The sequence below is a fragment of the Leptodactylus fuscus genome, unplaced genomic scaffold, assembly GCF_031893055.1.
Source record: "Leptodactylus fuscus isolate aLepFus1 unplaced genomic scaffold, aLepFus1.hap2 HAP2_SCAFFOLD_56, whole genome shotgun sequence".
In the NCBI taxonomy this organism is placed as follows: Eukaryota; Metazoa; Chordata; class Amphibia; order Anura; family Leptodactylidae; genus Leptodactylus; species Leptodactylus fuscus.
In genome coordinates, this window is record NW_027440589.1 from 491233 (window position 1) to 513275 (window position 22043).

At 48.5% G+C, this 22043-nt stretch overlaps 1 protein-coding gene across 1 annotated transcript in view; it reads left to right on the plus strand.

Moving 5' to 3' along the window:
* Positions 1–22043, plus strand: part of LOC142188585 (polycystin-1-like) — a 124642-nt gene that overhangs the window by 43342 nt on the left and 59257 nt on the right. Inside the window, exons 14-26 of the mRNA XM_075261877.1 lie at positions 192–947; positions 1947–2081; positions 3566–3741; positions 7104–7228; positions 7308–10918; positions 11061–11201; positions 11268–11399; positions 11630–11912; positions 11990–12197; positions 15571–15727; positions 15803–15937; positions 17825–17966; positions 18138–18686. Coding sequence (XP_075117978.1) covers positions 192–947; positions 1947–2081; positions 3566–3741; positions 7104–7228; positions 7308–10918; positions 11061–11201; positions 11268–11399; positions 11630–11912; positions 11990–12197; positions 15571–15727; positions 15803–15937; positions 17825–17966; positions 18138–18686 — 6550 coding nt within the window. The remainder of the gene's footprint in view (positions 1–191; positions 948–1946; positions 2082–3565; positions 3742–7103; positions 7229–7307; positions 10919–11060; positions 11202–11267; positions 11400–11629; positions 11913–11989; positions 12198–15570; positions 15728–15802; positions 15938–17824; positions 17967–18137; positions 18687–22043) is intronic.

The following is a 22043-nucleotide window of genomic DNA, read 5'->3' on the forward strand; positions in this document are numbered from 1 at the left end:
CGACCTCATCTTATAAGTGGGAGAACTTGTACAATTGGTCGCTGACTATATACTCCCCCCCCCCCCCCGCTGTATATCCCAGGATTAACCCTTCGTATGGGTCGTGTTCATTTGGTAACACATAGTACTATGGTGTAACATTGCACGTGATGTCCGCTATATGATGACGTGTAACCCTCTCTCTCCCGCAGGTTCTGCTGTCTCACCTGTCTTACACTGTGCACCCAGACGATATCCTCTCTATACAGCACACGGGGGTCGCAGGATCTTTTTTACGTTGCGTCTCTAGTTCTGACTCCCCCTGGAGACAAAGTTATGTCACCCTGACTCATGGAGGATGGCTGAGAGAGTCCGCACGTGTTGACTCTGCCCATTGGGTGGATGATGTGGTTTGTGACCTCCATGTCCTGTACGGGTCAGAGGCGCACAGCCTTGTGGTCTCGCCATTGTTATGGGGTTTTCAGGACGCTGGAGCGTATACCGTCAGCGCCGTCCTGGCCAATGCAGTGAGCTCAACCACGGCCACTTGTGAAGTGAATGTCCTAAGTCCTGTCACCGATGTGCAGATCGTTCACCCGACACCTTCCAATGGCTCTTTGTATCTGCGGACCCAGGAGGATAATCTGGTAGTTGTCAGTGCTCGCAGCAGCGGTGCCGTCCATGCCCATTGGGTTACAAGCCTGCAGAGTGGAGAGTCCATTATGCAGCCGGAGTGTCCTTCAGATGTTGCATCGTCTTTGCCTATTTGCGCCGCTCGTCCCGCAGATGTCAGGTTCTCTTGGTTGTTGCTGCATTTTGACAGTCCACAAAGTACGGAGCTGTCCATCCAGGTGACCAATGGCGTCAGTATGAAGAGCATCACCGTGCCGCTCAGAGTTTACGATGCCATTCAGGGCCTCCAGATTCACACTGGTGGATCCAATCACATTGAGATAAACCAGACTCAGGTAAGTGAGGGCCGAATAGTCCTCTACTGGTCATGGTGGTCTTCTCATGGCCTTACAGACATTAGGTTATGGCTCAACAACCATTGATGGAACGTTTCATCCAGAATCTGTCAGCCAGCCAGCGACCTCTATAGGGCCCTCCAGACATGCCATATAGCTCCAAGGGATTCCAAGGGTTTGGCTCTGCTTCTAGGGGACAAGGTTTTTGTAGTTAGGCCCGTGCAGGGTCCCCAGACACGAACTCTCTGTACTCTGCACCAATGTCCTGTCCCGAGGCACCACCAGATGTTCTAAGTCGGAGAGGTGATAGAAATGGGGAAAAGTTGTGCCAAAGTCTGCGAAATATGGTGCAAAAATTCTGGTGCAAAGTAAGACCATGAAGTGGAGTAACCTGAGACGAGACAGATTTATCATCCGGCCACCATGGTGACTCTCCAGAATCTTGAGGCTCTCCATATAGTATAATATAACACTCCATATATACTGTATATAATTCATCTGCCCTATGTATACAGAGCAGTGCTTGGGGGATGTTCACACACGGACAACACAAGATGATACATTCTGACGTCTTGTTAGTGCTGATCATGATAAGAAAGGTTGTTGTTGCTTCTTCTTCCCCAAAACACCTGATTTCAGTTCTACTTCTAGAAGAAACCTGTGCTGTGTGAACTGTAGCCTGTCAGTGAAGGTAATGGGCAGGTAATGGGCAGGCAATGGGCAGGTAATGGGCGGGTAATGGGCAGGCAATGGGCAGGTAATGGGCAGGTAATGGGCAGGCAATGGGCAGGTAATGGGCAGGTAATGGGCAGGCAATGGGCAGGTAATGGGCAGGCAATGGGCAGGCAATGGGCAGGTAATGGGCAAGCAATGGGCAGGCAATGGGCAGGTAATGGGGAAGCAATGGGTGGGTAATGGGAGGATGTGGGAATGCAACGAATACCACTGTGAATAATGATGGTGTAGACAAGGCCTTAAGCTCTGAGCTTGTGTCTCCAGGTCTTCACGGCCGGACTGTCTCATGGCTCCTCCGTCACATTCACGTGGACCTTTGATCCTAATGACGAGGAGGTTTTATATCGGGGCCCGAGCTACGCGGTGACCTTCAGGGCTCCCGGGGATTATCGCCTGAAGGTAAATTCTCCCTATGTTTTTCCCTTTGGGACTGGTATACCCTTACTTACTATCACATATATACCCTTACTTACTATCACATATATACCCTTACTTACTATCACATATATACCCTTACTTACTATCACATGTACACTCCCCGGCCACTTTATTAGGTCCACCATGCTAGTAATGGGTTGGACCCCCTTTTGCCTTCAGAACTGCCTCAATTCTTCGTGGCATAGATACAACAAGGTGCTGGAAGCATTCCTCAGAGATTTTGGTCCATATTGACATGATGGCATCACACAGTTGCAGTCGCAGATTTGTCGGCTGCACATACATGATGCGAATCTCCCGTTCCACCACATCCCAAAGATGCTCCTCTATTGGATTGAGATCTGGTGACTGTGGAGGCCATTGGAGTACAGTGAACTCATTGTCATGTTCAAGAAACCAGTCTGAGATGATTCCAGCTTTATGACATGGCATTGCATTATCCTGCTGAAAGTAGCCATCAGATGTTGGGTACATTGTGGTCATAAAGGGATGGACATGGTCAGCAACAATACTCAGGTAGGCTTTGGCGTTGCAACGATGCTCAATTGGTACCAAGGGGCCCAAAGAGTGCCAAGAAAATATTCCCCACACCATGACACCACCACCACCAGCCTGAACCGTTACCGATACAAGGCAGGATGGATCCATGCTTTCATGTTGTTGACGCCAAATTCTGACCCTACCATCCGAATGTCGCGGCAGAAATCGAGACTCATCAGACCAGGCAACGTTTTTCCAATCTTCAATTGTCCAATTTCGATGAGCTTGTGCAAATTGTAGCCTCAGTTTCCTGTTCTTAGCTGAAAGGAGTGGCCCCCGGTGTGGTCTTCTGCTGCTGTAGCCCATCTGTAGCCTCAAAGTTGGACGTACTGTGCGGCGTTCAGAGATGCTCTTCTGGCTACCTTGGGTGTAACGGGTGGATTTGAGTCACTGTTGCCTTTCTATCAGCTGGAACCAGTCTGGCCATTCTCCTCTGACCTCTGGCATCAACATCGCATTTCCGCCCCCCACAGAACTGCCGCTCACTGGATGTTTTTTCTTTTTCGGACCATTCTCTGTAAACCCTAGAGATGGTTGTGCGTGAAAATCCCAGTAGATCAGCAGTTTCTGAAATACTCAGACCAGCCCTTCTGGCACCAACAACCATGCCACGTTCAAAGGCACTCAAATCACCTTTCTTCCCCCCCATACTGATGCTCGGTTTGAACTGCAGGAGATTGTCTTGACCATGTCTACATGCCTAAATGCACTGAGTTGCCGCCATGTGATTGGCTGATTAGAAATTAAGTGTTAACGAGCAGTTGGACAGGTGTACCTAATAAAGTGGCCGGTGAGTGTATACCCTTACTTACGATCACATATATACCCTTACTTACTATCACATGTATATCCTTATATTCTCATTATATCTTGGTGCCCTGAAATTTTTGTGGCCCATTTCTCAGGTTGTTGTGGAGAATCCAGTCAGTTCTCAGGAGGCGGCCATGACAGTCCATGTAGATGGGAATCCTCCTTCGCTCCAGGCCCAGATCTTTCTGTTTTCTACTTTGCTGCTTGTGGCTCAGACTCATGAGATGTCATTAAAGATACGGCTGGACAGGTCAACCGATGTGACTATAAGGTGCGGGGTCATGTAATGGGACTGTAAGGTGGGGGGGTCATGTAATGGGACTGTAAGGTGCGGGGTCATGTAATGGGACTGTAAGGTGGGGGGGGTCATGTAATGGGACTGTAAGGTGGGGGGGTCATGTAATGGGACTGTAAGGTGGGGGGGGGTCATGTAATGGGACTGTAAGGTGGGGGGGTCATGTAATGGGACCGTAAGGTGGGGGGGGTCATGTAATGGGACTGTAAGGTGGGGGGGTCATGTAATGGGACTGTAAGGTGGGGGGGTCATGTAATGGGACTGTAAGGTGGGGGGTCATGTAATGGGACTGTAAGGTGGGGGGGGTCATGTAATGGGACTATAAGGTGCGGGGTCATGTAATGGGACTGTAAGGTGGGGGGGTCATGTAATGGGACTATAAGGTAGGGGGGTCATGTAATGGGACTGTAAGGTGGGGGGTCATGTAATGGGACTATAAGGTGCGGGGTCATGTAATGGGACTGTAAGGTGGGGGGGGGTCATGTAATGGGACTGTAAGGTGGGGGGTCATGTAATGGGACTGTAAGGTGGGGGGGTCATGTAATGGGACTGTAAGGTGCGGGGTCATGTAATGGGACTGTAAGGTGGGGGGGGTCATGTAATGGGACTGTAAGGTGGGGGGTCATGTAATGGGACTGTAAGGTGGGGGGGTCATGTAATGGGACTGTAAGGTGCGGGGTCATGTAATGGGACTGTAAGGTGGGGGGGTCATGTAATGGGACTGTAAGGTGGGGGGGTCATGTAATGGGACTGTAAGGTAGGGGGGTCATGTAATGGGACTGTAAGGTGGGGGGTCATGTAATGGGACTGTAAGGTGGGGGGGGTCATGTAATGGGACTGTAAGGTAGGGGGGTCATGTAATGGCACTGTAAGGTGGGGGGTCATGTAATGGGACTGTAAGGTGGGGGGGTCATGTAATGGGACTGTAAGGTGGGGGGTCATGTAATGGGACTGTAAGGTGGGGGGGTCATGTAATGGGACTATAAGGTGCGGGGTCATGTAATGGGACTGTAAGGTGGGGGGGTCATGTAATGGGACTATAAGGTAGGGGGGTCATGTAATGGGACTGTAAGGTGGGGGGGTCATGTAATGGGACTGTAAGGTGGGGGGTCATGTAATGGGACTATAAGGTGCGGGGTCATGTAATGGGACTGTAAGGTGGGGGGGGTCATGTAATGGGACTGTAAGGTGGGGGGGGTCATGTAATGGGACTGTAAGGTGGGGGGTCATGTAATGGGACTGTAAGGTGGGGGGTCATGTAATGGGACTGTAAGGTGGGGGGTCATGTAATGGGACTATAAGGTGGGGGGTCATGTAATGGGACTGTAAGGTGGGGGGGTCATGTAATGGGACTGTAAGGTGGGGGGTCATGTAATGGGACTGTAAGGTGGGGGGGTCATGTAATGGGACTGTAAGGTGGGGGGTCATGTAATGGGACTATAAGGTGCGGGGTCATGTAATGGGACTGTAAGGTGCGGGGTCATGTAATGGGACTGTAAGGTGGGGGGGGTCATGTAATGGGACTGTAAGGTGGGGGGTCATGTAATGGGACTATAAGGTGCGGGGTCATGTAATGGGACTGTAAGGTGCGGGGTCATGTAATGGGACTATAAGGTGCGGGGTCATGTAATGGGACTGTAAGGTGGGGGGTCATGTAATGGGACTGTAAGGTGGGGGGTCATGTAATGGGACTGTAAGGTAGGGGGGTCATGTAATGGGACTGTAAGGTGGGGGGTCATGTAATGGGACTGTAAGGTGGGGGGGTCATGTAATGGGACTGTAAGGTGGGGGGGTCATGTAATGGGACTGTAAGGTAGGGGGGTCTGTAATGGGACTGTAAGGTAGGGGGGTCATGTAATGGGACTGTAAGGTGGGGGGGTCATGTAATGGGACTGTAAGGTGGGGGGTCATGTAATGGGACTGTAAGGTAGGGGGGTCATGTAATGGGACTGTAAGGTGGGGGGGTCATGTAATGGGACTGTAAGGTAGGGGGGTCTGTAATGGGACTGTAAGGTGGGGGGTCATGTAATGGGACTGTAAGGTGGGGGGTCATGTAATGGGACTGTAAGGTGGGGGGGGTCATGTAATGGGACTGTAAGGTGGGGGGTCATGTAATGGGACTGTAAGGTGGGGGGTCATGTAATGGGACTGTAAGGTGGGGGGTCATGTAATGGGACTGTAAGGTGGGGGGTCATGTAATGGGACTGTAAGGTGGGGGGTCATGTAATGGGACTGTAAGGTAGGGGGGTCATGTAATGGGACTGTAAGGTGGGGGGTCATGTAATGGGACTGTAAGGTAGGGGGGTCTGTAATGGGACTGTAAGGTGGGGGGTCATGTAATGGGACTGTAAGGTGGGGGGTCATGTAATGGGACTGTAAGGTGGGGGGGGTCATGTAATGGGACTGTAAGGTGGGGGGTCATGTAATGGGACTGTAAGGTGGGGGGTCATGTAATGGGACTGTAAGGTAGGGGGGTCATGTAATGGGACTGTAAGGTGGGGGGTCATGTAATGGGACTGTAAGGTAGGGGGGTCATGTAATGGGACTGTAAGGTGGGGGGTCATGTAATGGGACTATAAGGTGCGGGGTCATGTAATGGGACTGTAAGGTGGGGGGGTCATGTAATGGGACTGTAAGGTGGGGGGTCATGTAATGGGACTGTAAGGTAGGGGGGTCATGTAATGGGACTGTAAGGTAGGGGGGTCATGTAATGGGACTATAAGGTGCGGGGTCATGTAATGGGACTGTAAGGTGGGGGGTCATGTAATGGGACTGTAAGGTAGGGGGGTCATGTAATGGGACTGTAAGGTGGGGGGTCATGTAATGGGACTATAAGGTGCGGGGTCATGTAATGGGACTGTAAGGTGGGGGGGTCATGTAATGGGGCTGTAAGGTAGGGGGGTCTGTAATGGGACTGTAAGGTGGGGGGTCATGTAATGGGACTGTAAGGTAGGGGGGTCTGTAATGGGACTGTAAGATGGGGGGTCATGTAATGGGACTATAAGGTGGGGGACATGGGGCTGACCATATAATGTGCATAGGGGCCTCCTGACTCTCTTTTGAGGTGAGAAGGATTGGGCAGGTTGGATTTGGACATGCCCAGTCCTTGTATTCTGTAAGCCGCTCACTTCCATCTCCCCATTAATATACAAGCCAAGTGTTCATGTGTTTGTGGGGTTCAGAGGGAAAACAAATATTTGCTAGACGACTACCTATGGCCGCCCTTACCCCAGATTTAGGTATTGTAATGGGGTCTATATAGCTAGTGTTTTTCCCTTCTTTGGAGACTTTCCACCAGTCTTTCCACCATCTAAGTTGTACATTTGGCTTTTCTGCAGTTGGGACTTTGGAGATGGTGGGCCGCTGGTCACCAGACACTTCTCTCCTCCATACGATGTCCAAAACCTTAGAGAGCCATTGGCTAATCTGAACACGACAGAGAGACATCTGTACACCCAGCCTGGTAAGAGGAAGGGGCGGCCTGTGGTTTCGAGACGTCTTCATTATGGATCTTGGTGTAAACCTTTGTTCTGTTTCTACAGGGAATTATCAGGTGATCGTCACGGCATCTCAAGGTGGAGCAGAAGTGGCCTGCACACAGCAGGTACAGCTGGTTCCTCCATTGACCTCCTTGACCCTTGCCGTTGACCACTCATCTCTCAGACTCCATACGGCCGCACGGTTTTCCGCATTCTGTCGGCCTTCTTCGTTGGCTGTGACCTTCATGTGGGAGTTTGGCGATGAGACTGGAGTTGTGAGAAGCAGAAATCAGCAAATAGAACATGTCTACAAATGGACTGGTCGCTACAAGGTCTCCGTCACTGCAACCGATGGGCTCAGCCATATCAACAGAACCGTAATGGTCACCATTGACCAGCTTATCGATGGCCTACAAGTATGGAGCAACAGCCCTACTGAGCTGGGGACAGAAGTCACAGTCTCCGGCTCAGTAACCCAGGGCACTAATATTATCTGGACCTTTGATATGGGGGATGGCAAAGCCTACATCAACCAGTCGGAAGCCTCAGTAACCCATACATATAGTCATTGGGGTCAATTTATGGTTGGGGTAACTGCTAGAAACGTTCTGAGCGCCACCAATAAGTCACTTACTGTACAAATCTACAGAATACAAGTCACCCATGTTCTTCCTGATATTACCACCAGCCTAATATCCACCAAATGGACGGCGTACCTCTCCAGGCCATCCAAACGGCAAACACTTCACTGGGACTTTGGAGATGGCACTCCAGCTGTCCTCATGGAAGGGGTGGCAGATGTTTGGCACACGTATGGCTCTGCCGGTAACTACACAATCACATTATTTATGTCTGGAGACCCTGAGACTGATCTTTACAGCAAAGTGATAATGGTGGAAGATAAAATCACCAGTATGACCATTAGTCTATCGCCCACCTCGGCAAATGTGTCCCAACCCATAGCCTTCAGGGCAATGGTGCAACCTCCACCAGACCAGGGGCATCTCTACTGGTATCAGTGGGACTTTGGCCTGGGACTCCTGTCTATAAATACTTCATCCTCAGAGGTCACCTGGTCCTATATGTCTGACGGTCACTACAATGTGACAGCAACGGTCTGGAACCAAGTGAGCCAACATCAAGCATGGTCTTTGGTGACGGTGCAGCAACCAATTCTGTCCTTGTCTATGGAACACAATGGTGGAACCTATGGGATCCCACGTGGTGTTGACAAGATGTTTACTGCTAAGATTATACCAGAGGTGGCCGCTCAGTTTACCTGGAATTTTGGGGACTCTACCCCTGCATGCTATGGACAAAATGTCACACACACCTTCCAGGTGTCCGGCAACCTAACAGTTAGTGTCTATGCAAAAAATAACGTGAGCCACCAAGAAGCCACCTATTCATTGTCTGTACAAGGCCCTATCGTAGACCTGTCAGTGAAGTCTGATGTTGTGTTGGCAAAGTGTAACCAAACGGTCCAATTCTACACCACCTTGTCTAGTGGAGAGGATGTGCAGTATTTCTGGTCAATGTGTGAGTCCTGTCCATATCGAAGTGGAACAGCCAACACCTCACACTCCTTTATGTACCCTGGCAGCTATAGGGTTAAAGTGCAGGCTAATAATACAGTAAGTTCTGCTCATGTGTTTCTTACGATAGATATTCAAGAGCAAGTGCAAGGTGTAAGTATAAGGCAAGAGCGTGCCCAGGTCGTTGGCTATGCTGCCATTGGCGAACGTCTCACGCTTACAGCTCATGTGACCAAAGGATCCAACGTGACTTTCCACTGGGTGTTGGTCCCTGGACCATTGGAAAGTCACAACGCTTCCATCACTTTCCATCCACTAGAGCTGGGGGACTTGTTTTTAGAAGTTTGGGTAGAGAATGCATTAGGTAGAGTATATGCCTGGTCAAGGGTGCAAGTCATAGAGAGAATAAGTGGGGTCACCATACAAAAACCTGCCGACCCTGTGGCCATTGGGACCACTTTGGATTTGACTATTCTTGTTAGGTCTGGCACTGAAGTGTCTTATACATGGGATCTTGGGGAGGGTGCTAATTTACATGCTGGTCGAAATAAGTCAATAACTTTAAGTTACGCCACGCAAGGCTTGAAGGTCATTACCGTTGTCTTGTCCAATGCCTTGAGTTTGGCCACTGCCTCTACAAAGCTGATCGTACAGGAATCCTTGTCAAGTCTTCGTATTGCCATCGATGGGGTGTATAACTGTCAAGCCGCACCATCACGTCAGAGAGTCTTATTGTGCGGGACAGCAGAACATGGCACAGAGGCCACGTGGGAATGGAGGTTGTCAGGACTGAATGAAAATATCACATATAATGCACAGAATGTGTGGCACGTCTTTAAGGAGGCTGGTGAGTATGAGGTGGCCCTTACAGCCTACAATTCAGTGAGTAATGCCACTATATCCTATATACTGCTGGTGCAGGATCCCATCACTGGACTGAAGGTCGGGATGGGACGGAGTAGTGTCTGTACGGAGCAAGAGGTGACATTTTGTCTGACCATTCAGTATGGCACAAACGTGACCTTCAGACTTGATCTTCCACGACTGAATTTGTCTCAGGTTCTCCATAAGCCGTGCCATCGGTTACGCTTCCCTTTTCCTGGTATTTATGAAGTTGTATCGTCGGCATATAACAAGGTCAGTCTCGCCAACTCTACACGTTACGTAAAAGTCCTGGAGAACATTAAAGGTCTGAAGGTCCTTGGTCTTCCCTCTTCTGGGTCAGTTGAGAGGACCATGCATCTACTGGCAGAGGTGGAATCTGGTTACCTGTCCAGCCTTCAATGGAGTTTCCAACAAGAAGGTCAACCTGCCCTTATAGAGACAGGGCAAAGCGTATCGTATACCCCTCCGGTAGTCGGCACGCTTCACATTCTCCTTAATGGTAGCAACCATGTTTGTTTCTCCTTGGTGCGATCTCTGGTTATGGTCCAGGCACCGGTGACTGACGTGTCTATAGAGATTAGCAGTCAAGAGATTTTTTTGCACCAGTGTGTCATCTTTAGAGCGATCGTATCGGACGGCTCAGACTTGCATTTCCAATGGACGTTCCCAGATACAAGGATGGTTGGTGTAGAGCGCTCAGTAGAACATTGCTACCATGACGTGGGGCAATATGTGACTAAGGTGACTGTGTATAATCTGGTGAGTGTGGTTCATGCCTATACAAGAGTGAGGGTCATAGACTGTGAAGAGCCTCTCGTCTGGCTGGAGGACTCGCCCTCCGTTATATACCGGGCACATGGCGGTAACTTTGAGGCTGGTGTGAATCTAAGAGACTGCTACAAATATAAGGTGACCTATGGATGGCAGGTGTATAATGGATCAGAGGACTGGCCAATACCCCTTCTGAATGTAGACACATCCAACTCTCTGCTGACCATCCCTGGACACTCGCTGGATATTGGGGTGTACGGTCTACGTTTCACGGTTACTCTTCACGGGACCCCAATATCCACTAATGTTACTCGTACCTTTAACGTGGCTCCTAGTTTTCTGGTGGCCAAGATACATGGAGGATCCAAACTGGTGTGGCCAGCAAAAACGGACTTGACTCTGGATGGCTCCAAATCGTTTGATCCTGATGAAGACGACTCAGATATGAAGTATGAATGGAGCTCAGCCCCCGAGGACACCGAGGTAAGAGCCATGGGTGAGTGGAAGGTGGTGGGACCAGGGCGATAAGTATTCCAGGGTGGGCTCAAGGTTAGGGTCACACAAATAGTGAATGGGTTTGGTAAAGCCAAGCATGTTGGTAACTCTTTGTCCTCTGACCCGTCAGGGCCGATCCTGCTTTCTGAAGTCTTTGCCCGACCTTCCTACGATTACAATCCCTTGGCCCAGACTGTGCGGTAACATCTCCTATAGCTTTACATTGACTGTCTGGAAACCTGGAAGAGCCTCGGCCATCGCCACACAGACGGTAAGGGACACTTTACCCCACCTATGGGATTTTACAGATCTTATTAACCTCTTCCTTCCTGCACAGGTTTTCATCCACAGCGGGTCTGTGCTCCCCGTATATATCTGGTGTCTCTCCTGTGATTTCTCGTCTTCGGTCAGCCATAAGACCCCTGTGATTCTGTTCGGAGAATGTGGCGGGTGTCATAACCAGACACTGGTGAGAAGTTCTAGCTCTTATCTTTCCTATGTAGCTGCCTGTGCACATTATAGGGCTGTGGGTCAGGCCTGCAGAATTTGAGGTGACCCGCCATCTGAGTCCTGACCTGTGTCCGCCTTTGGGGCTACAAGTGCGCAGCCTCTTATACCCCTCTCACTACTGAGTCCCTATTGGCTGAGTCGTGCACCATATATGTAGCAGTCCTTTTATTGTTGGTATTTTCGGTACAGTTTCGGTGGAGCGCTGTGGACTCTCGTGGGAACGCTCTGACCCTGGATGAGCAGACAACCACCACTGGCTCCGCACAGCCTCGACTTGTCGTCCGCAGAGGATCCTTACAGGATAATCTTGGCTATACGTTCACCCTTCATGTTATTGAGCAGATGGGACCAGGATGGGGAGAAGGCAGCATTATGCTAAGTCCAAGTCATCCACCCACTGGGGCCCAATGCTCTCTACATCCCACAACTGGTATATTGGGGCCGGAGACCCCTCTGGAATATGAGTGCACAGGTCAGTAGTCGCCACCACCAGACCACAGTCACCTTCTCACCTCCACACCCTGCTGACTACTTGTTATTCTCCACCAGGATGGAAGGATCCAGATATGGGCGCCCAACTGTTCTACCTCCTGTCACTCCACTTCTGTTCTATCACAAATTGTCACAAACTCTACTTATATCGGGGGCTGAAGAGCTGGCACAGGGTGCGGGTTCCTGCCGCTGTAGAGGTCGGAAATATCCGGGTATATATAGAAGTGGAAGACATACAGGGAGAGCGGACATTGGCGATAAACCGGTGAGATTGAAGGCGCAGACCATGCACGGTCAGATCTGTACTAGTACTAGGCTGTCTGAATGTCCAGTTGTTAAATGGGGGGTCAGAAGACAGAATGGTGGCTCAGTGGTTAGCACTGCAGCGCTGGAGTCCTGAGATCGATTCCTGCCAAGGACAACATCTGCGTGTAGTTTGTATGTTCTGCCCGTGTTTGCAGGGGTTTCTTCCCATACTCCAGATAGGAACATACATAAATGGAGGTCAGAATGACATGGCGCGTTTGACCAGACGCCTCCGTATTTCTTCCCCTTCTTCTTACCGGGTACATGAATGGAGATCGCTATTGGAAAACACTATTCCCACTGTCTGTACAATATGGGATCAGTTATTGGCACTGAAGGGGTTATCCTTGGAAACCATTACTGGGGGTCCAAGTGTTGAATGTAATGGGGATTGAGGGTCAGCTGTTTGAATGAGGGGTTGTCCGGTGAGCGCACCCCCAATCCCTCCAAGAGTCCCACACCCGGCTACCACCAGTCCCTTGGAAACTTTATGGATGGTGTGAATCTAAGAGACTGATACATACATATATACATATAGATGTAGTGACATATGGATGGCAGGTATATAGCAGATCAGATAACCAGTCAATGACCCTTCTGAACATAGACAAGTCTGACTCTCTCTGGACCAGCCATTGGGACGTCCTCTCTACTTTTCACAGTTACCCTTCGAGGGACCTTCTATCAATGGGCACTACTTGCCTATTCATGAGTCTGGTAGCCAGATACCAGGGCAGTCCCATAAAGACTGAATGTGGTGCCTGTGTGACTACCACTCTATTCACACGAGGGACACGGGACCTCCATTTCTGTGACCAACCGAGGACCCACTGACTGGATCTCCAGCAATTCTAATGATATATTCACCTTTCATCCTGTGGGTGGTCGATAGGGGTGGGGTCTGTCCTGTATACGTTAGGGGCAGGGTCTGTCCTGTATACATTAGGGGCGGGGTCTGTCCTGTATACATGAGGGGCGGGGTCTGTCCTGTGTACATTAGGGGCGGGGTCTGTCCTGTATACATTAGGGGCGGGGTCTGTCCTGTATATGTTAGGGGCGGGGTCTGTCCTGTATACATTAGGGGCAGGGTCTGTCCTGTATACGTTAGGGGCGGGGTCTGTCCTGTATATGTTAGGGGCGGGGTCTGTCCTGTATACATTAGGGGCAGGGTCTGTCCTGTATACGTTAGGGGCGGGGTCTGTCCTGTATACGTTAGGGGAAGGGTCTGTCCTGTATACATTAGGGGCAGGGTCTGTCCTGTATACATTAGGGGCAGGGTCTGTCCTGTATACATTAGGGGTGGGGTCTGTCCTGTATACGTTAGGGGCAGGGTCTGTCCTGTATACATTAGGGGCAGGGTCTGTCCTGTATACATTAGGGGCAGGGTCTGTCCTGTATACATTAGGGGCGGGGTCTGTCCTGTATACATTAGGGGCGGGGTCTGTCCTGTATACGTTAGGGGCGGGGTCTGTCCTATGTACATTAGGGGCGGGGTCTGTCCTATGTCCGGTCACGTTGCCCTCTCTCTGCAGCTCTCTGGTAGTCACTGGCCCCGTCCTGTCCGGAGGAGTCCTGTATACATGAGGGGCGGGGTCTGTCCTGTGTACATTAGGGGCGGGCTCTGTCCTGTATACGTTAGGGGTGGGGTCTGTCCTGTGTACATTAGGGGCGGGGTCTGTCCTGTATACGTTAGGGGCGGGGTCTGTCCTGTGTACATTATGGGCGGGGTCTGTCCTATGTCCGGTCACGTTGCCCTCTCTCTGCAGCTCTCTGGTAGTCACTGGCCCCGTCCTGTCCGGAGGAGTCCTGTATACATTAGGGGCGGGGTCTGTCCTGTATACGTTAGGGGCGGGCTCTGTCCTGTATACGTTAGGGGCGGGGTCTGTCCTGTGTACATTATGGGCGGGGTCTGTCCTATGTCCGGTCACGTTGCCCTCTCTCTGCAGCTCTCTGGTAGTCGCTGGCCCCGTCCTGTCCGGAGGAGTCCTGTATACATGAGGGGCGGGGTCTGTCCTGTGTACATTATGGGCGGGGTCTGTCCTATGTCCGGTCACGTTGCCCTCTCTCTGCAGCTCTCTAGTAGTCACTGGCCCCGTCCTGTCCGGAGGAGTCCTGTATACATGAGGGGCGGGGTCTGTCCTGTGTACATTAGGGGCGGGCTCTGTCCTGTATACGTTAGGGGCGGGGTCTGTCCTGTGTACATTATGGGCGGGGTCTGTCCTATGTCCGGTCACGTTGCCCTCTCTCTGCAGCTCTCTGGTAGTCGCTGGCCCCGTCCTGTCCGGAGGAGTCCTGTATACATGAGGGGCGGGGTCTGTCCTGTGTACATTAGGGGCGGGCTCTGTCCTGTATACATGAGGGGCAGGGTCTGTCCTGTGTACATTAGGGGCGGGGTCTGTCCTATGTCCGGTCACGTTGCCCTCTCTCTGCAGCTCTCTGGTAGTCGCTGGCCCCGTCCTGTCCGGAGGAGTCCTGTATACATGAGGGGTGGGGTCTGTCCTGTGTACATTAGGGGCGGGGTCTGTCCTGTATACGTTAGGGGCGGGGTCTGTCCTGTGTACATTATGGGCGGGGTCTGTCCTATGTCCGGTCACGTTGCCCTCTCTCTGCAGCTCTCTGGTAGTCGCTGGCCCCGTCCTGTCCGGAGGAGTCCTGTATACATGAGAGGCGGGGTCTGTCCTGTGTACATTAGGGGCGGGCTCTGTCCTGTATACGTTAGGGGCGGGGTCTGTCCTGTGTACATTAGGGGCGGGGTCTGTCCTATGTCCGGTCACGTTGCCCTCTCTCTGCAGCTCTCTGGTAGTCACTGGCCCAGTCCTGTCCGGAGGAGTCCTGTATACATGAGGGGTGGGGTCTGTCCTGTGTACATTAGGGGCGGGCTCTGTCCTGTATACGTTAGGGGCGGGGTCTGTCCTGTGTACATTATGGGCGGGGTCTGTCCTATGTCCGGTCACGTTGCCCTCTCTCTGCAGCTCTCTGGTAGTCACTGGCCCCGTCCTGTCCGGAGGAGTCCTGTATACATGAGGGGCGGGGTCTGTCCTGTGTACATTAGGGGCGGGGTCTGTCCTGTATACGTTAGGGGCGGGGTCTGTCCTGTGTACATTATGGGCGGGGTCTGTCCTATGTCCGGTCACGTTGCCCTCTCTCTGCAGCTCTCTGGTAGTCGCTGGCCCCGTCCTGTCCGGAGGAGTCCTGTATACATGAGGGGCGGGGTCTGTCCTGTGTACATTAGGGGCGGGGTCTGTCCTGTATACGTTAGGGGCGGGGTCTGTCCTGTGTACATTATGGGCGGGGTCTGTCCTATGTCCGGTCACGTTGCCCTCTCTCTGCAGCTCTCTGGTAGTCACTGGCCCCGTCCTGTCCGGAGGAGTCCTGGTCACCCAGTGGTGGAGGAGTCGCAGCGAGTCCTTGTTGGGCCGTATACAGCTGGTCGGAGATAACATGTCATTTCTCCCGCTCGCCCTGGAAGTGATGTCACCTATGAAGAGGGTAAGAAATATGGCGGAGGGTTGTGGAATAAATCTATGAAGTGTTTTCTCTGACGTTCCTTCCACCTCCACACAGGACAATAACCTGACGGCAGAGGAGCGCGACTATAGTGTCCATGTATATACCATAGTCACAGAGGTGATGTCCTCCCGAAACGTCTCCAGTCTGTGGGAAGTCGCAGCGTTCAGTGCAGCCCTGACGCTGTGTGCGGTATGTGGAAAGCTGGGTATACGGTATATAATGTCCTTGTGTACGAGTATATAGCATAGCCACAGAGGGTGCGACTGTCATATGTATATATATAACATAGTCACAAAGTATATACAGAGTATATATAGAGTATATAGAGTGACTGTCATGTGTATATATAACACAGTCACAAAGTATATACAGAGTATATATAGAGTATATAGAGTGACTGTCATGTACATGGAGACTTCCAGGCAATGCTCTATGGGAAATAAATATGCAAATATTTCTGTCACTGATAAAGAGAAGAATCTGACTAGTGTCACCTATAGGGTATATAAGGTTGTGTCACCTAGAGGCTATATAAGTCATTGTGTCACCTATAGGGTATATAAGGCCTTGTGTCACCTATAGAGTATATAAATCCTTGTGACACCTATAGGGTATATAAGGCCGTGTGTCACCTATAGGCTATACAAGGCCTTGCGTCACCTATAGAGTATATAAGGCCTTGTGTCACCTATAGAGTATATAAGGCCTTGCGTCCTCTATAGAGTATATAAGGTCTTGTGTCACCTATAGAGTATATAAGGCCTTGTGTCACCTATAGAGTGTATAAGGCCTTATGTCACCTATAGGCTATACAAGGCCTTGCGTCACCTATAGAGTATACAAGGCCTTGTGTCACCTATAGAGTATATAAGGCCTTGCGTCCTCTATAGAGTATATAAGGCCTTGTGTCACCTATAGAGTATATAAGGCCTTGTGTCACCTATAGAGTGTATAAGGCCTTATGTCACCCATAGGCTATATAAGGCCTTGTGTCACCTATAGAGTATATAAGGCCTTGTGTCACCTATAGAGTATATAAGGCCTTGTGTCACCTATAGAGTATATAAGGCCTTGTGTCACCTATAGAGTATATAAGGCCGTGTGTCACCTATAGAGTATATAAGGCCTTGTGTCACCTATAGAGTATATAAGGCCTTGTGTTACCTATAGACTATATAAGGCCTCGTGTCACCTATAGAGTATATAAGGCCTTGCGTCCTCTATAGAGTATATAAGGTCTTGTGTCACCTATAGAGTATATAAGGCCTTGTGTCACCTATAGAGTGTATAAGGCCTTATGTCACCTATAGGCTATACAAGGCCTTGTGTCACCTATAGAGTATACAAGGCCTTGTGTCACCTATAGAGTATATAAGGCCTTGCGTTCTCTATAGAGTATATAAGGCCTTGTGTCACCTATAGAGTATATAAGGCCTTGTGTCACCTATAGAGTGTATAAGGCCTTATGTCACCCATAGGCTATATAAGGCCTTGTGTCACCTATAGAGTATATAAGGCCTTGTGTCACCTATAGAGTATATAAGGCCTTGTGTCACCTATAGAGTATATAAGGCCCTGTGTCACCTATAGAGTATATAAGGCCTTGTGTCACCTATAGAGTATATAAGGCCTTGTGTTACCTATAGACTATATAAGGCCTCGTGTCACCTATAGAGTATATAAGGCGCAGGGACAGGTACGTTGCAGGTAAGTCCTTCATCCTTCTGCTTCAGCCATTTTCTCATGTCACTGAGCCACGATCCTGATGAGGAGCGAAACCCCCCGGAGCGCAGTCCATAGTGGGATTAGTGGTTGTCAGACTGCGCCATTGACCTCTGCGGCCTGGTCACTACTTACCAAGCACAGCGCTGAGCATCACATAGTGGCCGTACTTGGTATTACAGCTCAATCCTATTGACTTGAATGGGACTGCAACATGGTGTTGTGACCTATAGACACAATGTCCGTGAGCTGTATATTGTAGTCCCTGATATCCCCTGTGACACAAGGTGGCGCTAGTGAGACAGTGGCCCTAGTTGCACCCTCAGCCCTACCGGTTGTGTCGCTCACCCACAGGAGCACTTACCTGCGCTGGACTCGGCTCTGCTGCACAAAATCCTCAACTTTACACAGAAGATGATTCAAGTCCTGGATAGAGAAAAGAACCGCGGCCAAAGGGTGGAAGACGAGACCCCCGGAAATCTACTGACGATGCTGGGTAAGAAAGGAGGCGAGAGACGTGAGGTTATGTAAGAAGACTTGTCACTGCCGACACTCAGGTCATGGCTGGGTGATAAAAACACCAAATACAGTATATAGCGCCATTCCCATAGGTTCTGCTCACCGCGGTCTCCATCACCTGACATGTTTTTTGGCGATTGTCTTCCAGGCGCTCTTATGACGGCCCCGGATTCCGATTCCCTTCCTCTTTACGCCTTTAATCTGACCCGGGATTTTGCGGTAACTCTTAGTAAGTCTCACCTGGTCACAGAAGATTCTCTAACAATGAAGGTTCCTGGAGTCACAATCCAAGCAAGAAAACGTCATCCTGAGGATCTTCTGTGCTCCCCCTCCCCGTGCCCTGGATCTAAGCTCCGAACTATGTTACATACATTACTGGACCACCAGGAGCTCACACAGCTTTCTATAGAGATGGACAATAACCCTTTCCCTACTGGGCTATTCCCAAATCTATCTCTGACCTCCCAACTGGTGGCCATAGAATATATATCACCAAGAGGAGACTCCGTGCCAGTGACCGACCTACCTGCAGAGGACGCCATCAAAGTCAGACTGCCAATAAAGAAGGACCTAAATCTGAGCCCAGTATCTGTCACCCTACAGCCAAGAAGCTCTGTCACCTATACAATCACTATGGAGGAGAAGACACCGAGATCTGCCGGCATATACCTGTATATTATAGTCTCCAGGATGAATGGTGAGAGCAGTATATAATAAAGATAGCATATCCCAGACACTATATACAATCTGCTCCTCTATACATAGGACACTATATACAATCTGCTCCTCTATAACCTGTAGATAGGACACTATATACAATCTGCTCCTCTATAACCTGTAGATAGGACACTATATACAATCTGCTCTATAACCTGTAGATAGGACACTATATACAATCTGCTCCTCTATAACCTGTAGATAGGACACTATATACAATCTGCTCCTCTATAACCTGTAGATAGGACACTATATACAATCTGCTCCTCTATAACCTGTAGATAGGACACTATATACAATCTGCTCCTCTATAACCTGTAGATAGGACACTATATACAATCTGCTCTATAACCTGTAGATAGGACACTATATACAATCTGCTCCTCTATAACCTGTAGATAGGACACTATATACAATCTGCTCCTCTATAACCTGTAGATAGGACACTATATACAATCTGCCCCTCTATAACCTGTAGATAGGACACTATATACAATCTGCTCTATAACCTGTAGATAGGACACTATATACAATCTGCTCTATAACCTGTAGATAGGACACTATATACAATCTGCTCCTCTATAACCTGTAGATAGGACACTATATACAATCTGCTCCTCTATAACCTGTAGATAGGACACTATATACAATCTGCTCTATAACCTGTAGATAGGACACTATATACAATCTGCTCCTCTATAACCTGTAGATAGGACACTATATACAATCTGCTCTATAACCTGTAGATAGGACACTATATACAATCTGCTCCTCTATAACCTGTAGATAGGACACTATATACAATCTGCTCTATAACCTGTAGATAGGACACTATATACAATCTGCTCCTCTATATCCTGTAGATAGGACACTATATACAATCTGCTCCCCTATAACCTGTAGATAGGACACTATATACAATCTGCTCTATAACCTGTAGATAGGACACTATATACAATCTGCTCCTCTATAACCGTGTAGATTGGACACTATATACAATCTGCTCCTCTATAACCTGTAGATAGGACACTATATACAATCTGCTCCTCTATAACCTGTAGATAGGACACTATATACAATCTGCTCTATAACCTGTAGATAGGACACTATATACAATCTGCCCCTCTATAACCTGTAGATAGGACACTATATACAATCTGCTCGTATAACCTGTAGATAGGACACTATATACAATCTGCTCCTCTATAACCTGTAGATAGGACACTATATACAATCTGCTCCTCTATAACCTGTAGATAGGACACTATATACAATCTGCTCCTCTATAACCTGTAGATAGGACACTATATACAATCTGCTCCTATATAACCTGTAGATAGGACACTATATACAATCTGCTCCTCTATAACCTGTAGATAGGACACTATATACAATCTGCCCCTCTATAACCTGTAGATAGGACACTATATACAATCTGCCCCTCTATAACCTGTAGATAGGACACTATATACAATCTGCTCTATAACCTGTAGATAGGACACTATATACAATCTGCCCTCTATAACCTGTAGATAGGACACTATATACATCTGCTGCTCTATATCCTGTAGATAGGACACTATATACAATCTGCTCCTATAACCTGTAGATAGGACACTATATACAATCTGCTCCTCTATAACCTGTAGATGGGACACTATATACAATCTGCCCTCTATAACCTGTAGATAGGACACTATATACAATCTGCTCTATAACCTGTAGATAGGACACTATATACAATCTGCTCTATAACCTGTAGATAGGACACTATATACAATCTGCTCTATAACCTGTAGATAGGACACTATATACAATCTGCTCTATAACCTGTAGATAGGACACTATATACAATCTGCTCCTCTATAACCTGTAGATAGGACACTATATACAATCTGCTCTATAACCTGTAGATAGGACACTATATACAATCTGCTCCTCTATAACCTGTAGATAGGACACTATATACAATCTGCTCCTCTATAACCTGTAGATAGGACACTATATACAATCTGCTCTATAACCTGTAGATAGGGACACTATATACAATCTGCTCCTCTATAACCTGTAGATAGGACACTATATACAATCTGCTCCTCTATAACCTGTAGATAGGACACTATATACAATCTGCTCCTCTATAACCTGTAGATAGGACACTATATACAATCTGCTCGTATAACCTGTAGATAGGACACTATATACAATCTGCTCCTCTATAACCTGTAGATAGGACACTATATACAATCTGCTCTCTATAACCTGTAGATAGGACACTATATACAATCTGCTCCTCTATAACCTGTAGATAGGACACTATATACAATCTGCCCTGCTATAACCTGTAGATAGGACACTATATACAATCTGCTCCTCTATAACCTGTAGATAGGACACTATATACAATCTGCTCCTCTATAACCTGTAGATAGGACACTATATACAATCTGCTCCTCTATAACCTGTAGATAGGACACTATATACAATCTGCCCTCTATAACCTGTAGATAGGACACTATAACAATCTGCTCCTCTATAACCTGTAGATAGGACACTATATACAATCTGCTCCTCTATAACCTGTAGATAGGACACTATCATACAATCTGCTCTAATAAACCTGTAGATAGACACTATATACAATCTGCCTCCTCTATAACCTGTAGATAGGACACTATATACAATCTGCTCTATAACCCTGTAGATAGGACACTATATACAATCTGCTCCTCTATAACCTGTAGATAGGACACTATCATACAATCTGCTCCTCTATAACCTGTAGATAGGACACTATATACACCTTCTGCCCCTCTATAACCTGTAGATAGGACACTATATACAATCTGCTGTATAACCTGTAGATAGGACACTATATACAATCTGCTCCTCTATAACCTGTAGATAGGGACACTATATACAATCTGCTCTCTATACCTGTAGATAGGACACTATATACAATCTGCTCCTCTATAACCTGTAGATAGGACACTATATACAATCTGCCCTCTATAACCTGTAGATAGGACACTACTATACAATCTGCTCCTGCTATAAACCTGTAGATAAGACACTATATACAATCTGCCTGTATAACCCTGTAGATAGGACAACATATATACAATCTGCTCCTCTATAACCTGTAGATAGGACACAATCTGTCAACGACTATATACAATCTGCTCTATATCCTGTAGATATCGGACCACTATATACAATTTGCTCCTCTTATACCCTGTAGAATAGGACTACTATCTACAATCTGCTCCTCTATCAACCTGTAGATAGGACACTATATACCATCTGCTCCTCTATAACCTGTATGATCCAGGACACC